Consider the following 7,500-nt stretch of genomic DNA (forward strand, 5'->3'; position numbering starts at 1 on the left):
ACGGAACACACGAGTTAAGAAAACCATGGCAGTAAACGTGAATACATGTCCTTTTCCATGATATATTTATTTAGTTTTTGTTGTGTCTGCTAAATGCTTAAATTGTAATTCTAAATAATTTGGGCGTGTGTGTGTGTGTGTGTGTGTGTGTGTGTGTGTGTGTGTGTGTGTGTGTGCGTGTGCGTGTGCGTGTGCGTGTGTGTGTGCGTGTGCGTGTGCGTGCGTGCGTGCGTGCGTGCGTGTGCGTGTGTGTGTGTGCGTGTGTGCAGGTTGGCAGGGACCCAGCCATCCATGTGTGGGACATCCAGACCCTGAAGTGTTTGTCTCTGTTGAAAGGACAACACAGCAAAGGAATCTGTGCTCTGGAGTTCACAGGTATAGTAGATATACAAGACCACTGCTCTGGAGTTCACAGGTATAGTAGATATACAAGACCACTGTGCTCTAGAGTTCACAGGTATAGTAGATATACAAGACCACTGTGCTCTAGAGTTCACAGGTATAGTAGATATACAAGACCACTGCTCTGGAGTTCACAGGTTAGATATACAAGACCACTGCTCTGGAGTTCACAGGTATAGTAGATATACAAGACCACTGTGCTCTAGAGTTCACAGGTATAGTAGATATACAAGACCACTGCTCTGGAGTTCAAAGGTATAGTAGATATACAAGACCACTGCTCTAGAGTTCACATGTATAGTAGATATACAAGACCACTGCTCTGGAGTTCACAGGTTAGATATACAAGACCACTAGAAAACAAGACAGGTACCAGTCTATTATATTTATAGACATATAACACAAACAATAAATAAATATTATGAATACATAATTAATTAACAGGTAAAATGTGACTAAAACTAAATGCAATATGATTCAGACTATGAATATGACCAAAAACTATAAACATCCATATAAATGAATAAAATGACCAAAAAATATCATCAAAGCAAAGTATTTCCTTGCTCACGGTAATGTAAGTATTTCCATAATCATTGATATGAACCAATCAGGTCTGTCAGAGTGTAGCGGTCATTATCCAGAAATAACACACTGCTGAATTAAGAAATTGACCAATCCGAATCAAGTATTCAACCAAGCCTTGTTATATTAAATGTCGTGTTTACAGTGGACTGTAAGATCCTGGTGTCTGTGGTTATGTTACAGTGGACGGTAAGATCCTGGTGTCTGTGGGGTTGGATGACGGCCATTCCATCGTGGTCTGGGATTGGAAGAGAGGAGAGAAGCTGGCCAAAGCAAGGTACCGCCCACCTGTCTTCTAGTCCCGCCCACTTGTATTTTATTTACTGATCTGTGTGTTTTAATAGTATGTCTGTTTGATCATTTAATATATACTAATTTGGTGCTTTTAGTTCAATAAATTTTATTTAAACAGGATTTTGATACATTTATCAAAGTTTACAATATTTATTGATATAATATATAATGTACGTATATGTAACCCCTGGGATTCGAACCTGGGTCTCCCGCATGGCAGTCCAATATCTTGACTAGACCAAAGGGATGACCCTGTGGATGGGGGGGAGCCTCCAGGCTGAGGCAGTGATTCACTCTGCTACACATGTTTAAAACATTTCTGTTGAGATTAAAAAGGTTGTGAATCATGTAGGCCACATCACTGCAGGGACACTTTCATGTTTCTGATGACGTATTCATTTGAATAACAAATTACAGAATAATCAAAGACACTAACGTGTGTGTGTGTGTGTGTGTGTGTGTGTGTGTGTGTGTGTGTGTGTGTGTGTGTGTGTGTGTGTGTGTACAGGGGTCATAAAGATAAGATCTTCGTCATAAAGTCCAACCCGTTCAGGATGGACAAACTGGTGACGGTGGGAATCAAACACATCAAGTTCTGGCAGCACTCAGGTACACACACACACTGTACTACAGAACTACACACACACACACACACACACACACACACACACACACACACACACACACACACACACACACACACACACACACACACACACACACACTCTACTTCACACAGAAACACTCAGTTATCACATTAGACCTTTTTATGTTGTCTTTTTGAGCGTTGGTAAACCGCTAGAGAAAGAATAGCAGGGGCGCTACTGGTATCCCTCAAACCACCACTGCTCATGAAACGGAATACAATGAGCAAGAGAGGACAGAATGTGCCACAGAGGCACAAAAATCCAGTTCCAGGCACTCAGGTGGATTCTGAAATAAAAGGCCTTTATTTGGGCAACGGGCTAGAACATTAAAAAACAAACACCTTAATGGTTCTAGCTCATTGTCCAAATAAAGACCATTTCTGAATCCACCTGAGTGCCTGGACCTGGATTGTTGTGCCTAGGGATGTCCCGATACCACTTTTTTGCTGACCGAGTACGAGTACAAGTACTTCATGTTGAGTACTCGCCGATACCGAGTACCGATACGAGTACAATTAATAATACAAAATGTATTTAAATCACGCTTTTTTTTTTTTCCTCTAAAAAAATATATTATCCAATTTATATATCCGCATCCCTCCTCATCCGCAACTATAACATAATGTCAAATTATTATTTTTTTCTGGTATTCTCAGAAATGCATTCATTGATTTAGCCCACAGCAATCTGAGTTCCCAGAGGTAATTTCTTCCAGCCCACAGAATCTCTATTCTCTTCAATCAATCGTCTTTTTTCAGCTGTGCTACACTGGCAGGCAGGCACGTACACACATTGACAATTTGACATCAAAGGGGGCTTGAGCCCCTGCCAGATCAGTCTGTAAAAAGTGTCCATGAATGCATTTTTTTACTATGGTAAAAAATGCAAATGTCCCCGGGCCCTTTCCATACCATAACTGAAGGCTGCATTCAAGAGAATTGTCCACCAAAAGGCCTTCTAGAAATATCAGCCCCTGCCTCTCTAAAATTTCTCTGCACGTCCCTGCAGACAGACACACACTTCACCGAGAGAGCGAGCTTGCAAGACAAGAGCGACAGAGACAAACAAACAAACAAACACACAGCTTTCTAGTGGGAAGTTTAACTTACCTACAGTAGCCTATACTTTGCAATTTGCGTGAGGTGGTGAAGGATATATGAAAGAGATTCAACTTTAGAGGTAAGTTTAGCGCAACAAGGCATGCCGTGATGCTGATGCCAAGTGGTCGCAGCTGTATCGTTGGAGCACTGGTGCCTCGTTCGCAGTGCGGCACTGTGAGCTTGCATATCTGCTATTTTTCAATAGCAAAAGTATAAAATAATTAAGGCCCTGGCTTTCACCTTGAGCCCTAGTAACTCAGTCCCACTTTTCTCCCCCTTGTGACGCCCCAGCAGAGTATCGGGCGCTGCCGTGAGAAGTATCTGGCGAGTACGAGTACAGCAAAATGGGGTTGTATCGGGTCGAGTACCGATACCACGAGTACCGATACCGCATCCCTAGTTGTGCCTCTGTGGCACATTCTCTCCTCTTATATTAATCAATTAGATTTGATTAAAAACAATCCAAAATCGGATTGCTGATCCCCGGAGGCTAAGTGCCCCGAAGTGCTTAGTGCTTCTGGTTTGTGACTGGTAGCAGAAAAACGGATCTGTGTGATCTGCGTGCCATGGATGGAAAACATTGTGTACAGTTTGAGTGACACTGGTTTAAACATTTAAATGTTGTGTGTTTTGTGGCGAAGGCTTAACATTCGTCCGTGTTTTCTCAGGCGGAGGCTTAACGTTCAAGCGCGGCATCTTCGGGAACCTGGGCAAGCAGGAGACCATGATGTCGGCGTGCTTCGGCCGCTCCGAGGAGCTGCTGTTCTCCGGGGCGGTGAGCGGTGACGTCTACATCTGGAGAGACACCACCCTGATGAAGAGCATCAAGGCCCACGACGGACCCGTCTTCACCATGTGCTCACTGGACAAGGTAGAGTCTTCACCATGTGCTCACTGGACAAGGTAGAGTTTTCACCATGTGCTCACTGGACAAGGTAGAGTCTTCACCATGTGCTCACTGGACAAGGTAGAGTTTTCACCATGTGCTCACTGGACAAGGTAGAGTCTTCACCATGTGCTCACTGGACAAGGTAGATAGAGTCTTCACCATGTGTTCACTGGACAAGGTAGAGTCTTCACCATGTGCTCACTGGACAAGGTAGAGTCTTCACCATGTGTTCACTGGACAAGGTAGAGAGAGTCTTCACCATGTGCTCACTGGACAAGGTAGAGTCTTCACCATGTGCTCACTGGACAAGGTAGAGAGAGTCTTCACCATGTGCTCACTGGACAAGGTAGATAGTCTTCACCATGTGCTCACTGGACAAGGTAGAGTCTTCACCATGTGCTCACTGGACAAGGTAGAGTTTTCACCATGTGCTCACTGGACAAGGTAGAGTCTTCACCATGTGCTCACTGGACAAGGTAGAGTTTTCACCATGTGCTCACTGGACAAGGTAGAGTCTTCACCATGTGTTCACTGGACAAGGTAGAGAGTCTTCACCATGTGCTCACTGGACAAGGTAGAGTCTTCACCATGTGTTCACTGGACAAGGTAGATAGTCTTCACCATGTGCTCACTGGACAAGGTAGAGTCTTCACCATGTGCTCACTGGACAAGGTAGAGTCTTCACCATGTGTTCACTGGACAAGGTAGAGTCTTCACCATGTGCTCACTGGACAAGGTAGAGTCTTCACCATGTGTTCACTGGACAAGGTAGATAGTCTTCACCATGTGTTCACTGGACAAGGTAGAGTCTTCACCATGTGCTCACTGGACAAGGTAGAGTCTTCACCATGTGTTCACTGGACAAGGTAGATAGTCTTCACCATGTGTTCACTGGACAAGGTAGAGTCTTCACCATGTGCTCACTGGACAAGGTAGATAGTCTTCACCATGTGCTCACTGGACAAGGTAGAGTCTTCACCATGTGCTCACTGGACAAGGTAGATAGTCTTCACCATGTGCTCACTGGACAAGGTAGAGTCTTCACCATGTGCTCACTGGACAAGGTAGAGTCTTCACCATGTGCTCACTGGACAAGGTAGCCTGGGATCGCTTCACATTTCTGGGTTTGATCCGGTCAGGAGCGGAAACCATGCACTCTACATCATGTTGTAGTCCTCAAAGGACAACAATTTGGCAGGAAAGATCAAACTGGATTCAGTTTTAACCCAAAATAATTCCTCTGCACTCAAGGACATACTTTTAGGGCCTACCTAATAAACCCCTTGATGCGGATTCCAACTCGTAGCGACTGGCAAGACTACACTAGGCTACTGGAGCATTTTAATATGGATTGGGGAAACAAACGGGGTAAACCAAAACAAAGCAACACCACATCTTCTGCTTGTGGTTTCCTCCTAGACCAGATCAAACGGCCCGTTGTAAACAAATACCAGGCTTTCCTCTTAGGAAAGTCTGGTGACGCAAGGTTACTAGACAAGGTAGGCAGGGGTCTTCAATGTTTTCAGGCCAAGGACCCCTTAGATGAGAGAGAGATGAAGCAGGGACCCCCACAACCTGTTCATAGATTCCATATAGTTTCATCGTTTGACAGCACAATCATCAGGGAATTTTGGATTCATGTCAGTTTGTGTTTTCAGATATTTAACCACTTGAATATAACAATACATAACTTGACCTTTTCACACTGTACTTATTCTGCTCTTTTCCCCCTCTACACCAAACGTCTTTGCCGAAAATAGCCAATCAAGCTCATGTTGTGAGCTTGTAGATCTGCTATTTTTGCTGTTATAACGTATTCATAATGTTGTTTACATTCATGTTCAGGGGTTCGTGACCGGAGGTAAAGACGGAATCGTGGAGCTTTGGGACGACATGTTCGACAGGTGTCTGAAGACCTACGCTATCAAGAGATCTGCCCTGTCGCCCTCTTCTAAAGGTACCTGTCTGTAGAGATCAGCCCTGTCTGTCTCCCTCTTCTAAAGGTACCTGTCTGTAGAGATCAGCCCTGTCTGTCTCCCTCTTCTAAAGGTACCTGTCTGTATATCTGCCCTGTCTCCCTCTTCTAAAGGTACCTGTCTGTATATCTGCCCTGTCTCCCTCTTCTAAAGGTACCTGTCTGTAGAGATATGCCCTGTCTCTCTCTTCTAAAGGTACCTGTCTGTAGATATGTCCTGTCTCTCTCTTCTAAAGGTACCTGTCTGTAGATCTGTCCTGTCTCCCTCTTCTAAAGGTACCTGTCTGTAGAGATCAGCCCTGTCTCCCTCTTCTAAAGGTACCTGTCTGTAGATCTGCCCTGTCTCCCTCTTCTAAAGGTACCTGTCTGTATATCTGCCCTGTCTCTCTCTTCTAAAGGTACCTGTCTGTAGAGATCTGCCCTGTCTCCCTCTTCTAAAGGTACCTGTCTGTAGAGATCTGCCCTGTCTCTCTCTTCTAAAGGTACCTGTCTGTAGAGATATGCCCTGTCTCTCTCTTCTAAAGGTACCTGTCTGTAGAGATCAGCCCTGTCTGTCTCCCTCTTCTAAAGGTACCTGTCTGTCTGTAGAGATATGCCCTGTCTCCCTCTTCTAAAGGTACCTGTCTGTAGAGATATGCCCTGTCTCCCTCTTCTAAAGGTACCTGTCTGTATATCTGCCCTGTCTCCCTCTTCTAAAGGTACCTGTCTGTATATCTGCCCTGTCTCCCTCTTCTAAAGGTACCTGTCTGTATATCTGCCCTGTCTCCCTCTTCTAAAGGTACCTGTCTGTATATCTGCCCTGTCTCCCTCTTCTAAAGGTACCTGTCTGTAGATCTGCCCTGTCTCCCTCTTCTAAAGGTACCTGTCTGTATATCTGCCCTGTCTCCCTCTTCTAAAGGTACCTGTCTGTAGAGATATGCCCTGCCTCTCTCTTCTAAAGGTACCTGTCTGTAGATCTGCCCTGTCTCTCTCTTCTAAAGGTACCTGTCTGTAGATCTGTCCTGTCTCTCTCTTCTAAAGGTACCTGTCTGTAGATCTGCCCTGTCTCTCTCTTCTAAAGGTACCTGTCTGTAGATCTGTCCTGTCTCCCTCTTCTAAAGGTACCTGTCTGTAGATCTGCCCTGTCTCCCTCTTCTAAAGGTACCTGTCTGTAGAGATATGCCCTGTCTCCCTCTTTTAAAGGTACCCGTCTGTAGATCTGCACCTGTCTCTCTCTTCTAAAGGTACCCATCGAAGTTGATTTTCATTTGTTTGGTAAAAAGATTTGAATAGACAAAGAAAGATCAATTTAGGGATTACGTCCAGCCCTGATTTCTCACATGGCCCTCTTCTAGCGCCACCATGAGGCTACAATTGCCTTCTAAAGTTTGTGTATCTCCCGATTAGGGAGTCTTACTGGTTGTATTGCAGAACCTTGTTGTGTTTTAGGAGGACCGGGATGTGGACTTGTTGCCCCGCGCAGGGCTCTGATTAATGAACGAGATCCGTAACAGAATGACCCTAATTAAAGTGAAAATCATTTATTGCGACCGTTAGGTCGCAGTTACTATCAAAACCTCGACGAGCTGTCCGTCAGTCAGTCCGTCAGTCAGTCTGTCTGTCACACGT

The 7,500-nt window shown here is 44.8% G+C and overlaps 1 protein-coding gene across 1 annotated transcript in view; it reads left to right on the top strand.

The window, feature by feature from the left end:
* The window catches only part of LOC308282503 (echinoderm microtubule-associated protein-like 6), a gene marked incomplete at its 5' end in the record, with an annotated part of 77,416 nt that overhangs the window by 26,697 nt on the left and 43,219 nt on the right, over positions 1-7,500 (top strand). The window contains 5 exons of the mRNA XM_080722867.1: positions 270-375; positions 1,171-1,264; positions 1,790-1,890; positions 3,697-3,899; positions 5,763-5,874. Of these exons, the coding sequence (XP_080578993.1) occupies positions 270-375; positions 1,171-1,264; positions 1,790-1,890; positions 3,697-3,899; positions 5,763-5,874 (616 nt within the window). The remainder of the gene's footprint in view (positions 1-269; positions 376-1,170; positions 1,265-1,789; positions 1,891-3,696; positions 3,900-5,762; positions 5,875-7,500) is intronic.

The sequence above is a fragment of the Nannobrachium achirus genome (assembly GCF_963921795.1).
Source record: "Nannobrachium achirus genome assembly, chromosome: 3".
Classification (NCBI taxonomy): Eukaryota; Metazoa; Chordata; class Actinopteri; order Myctophiformes; family Myctophidae; genus Nannobrachium; species Nannobrachium achirus.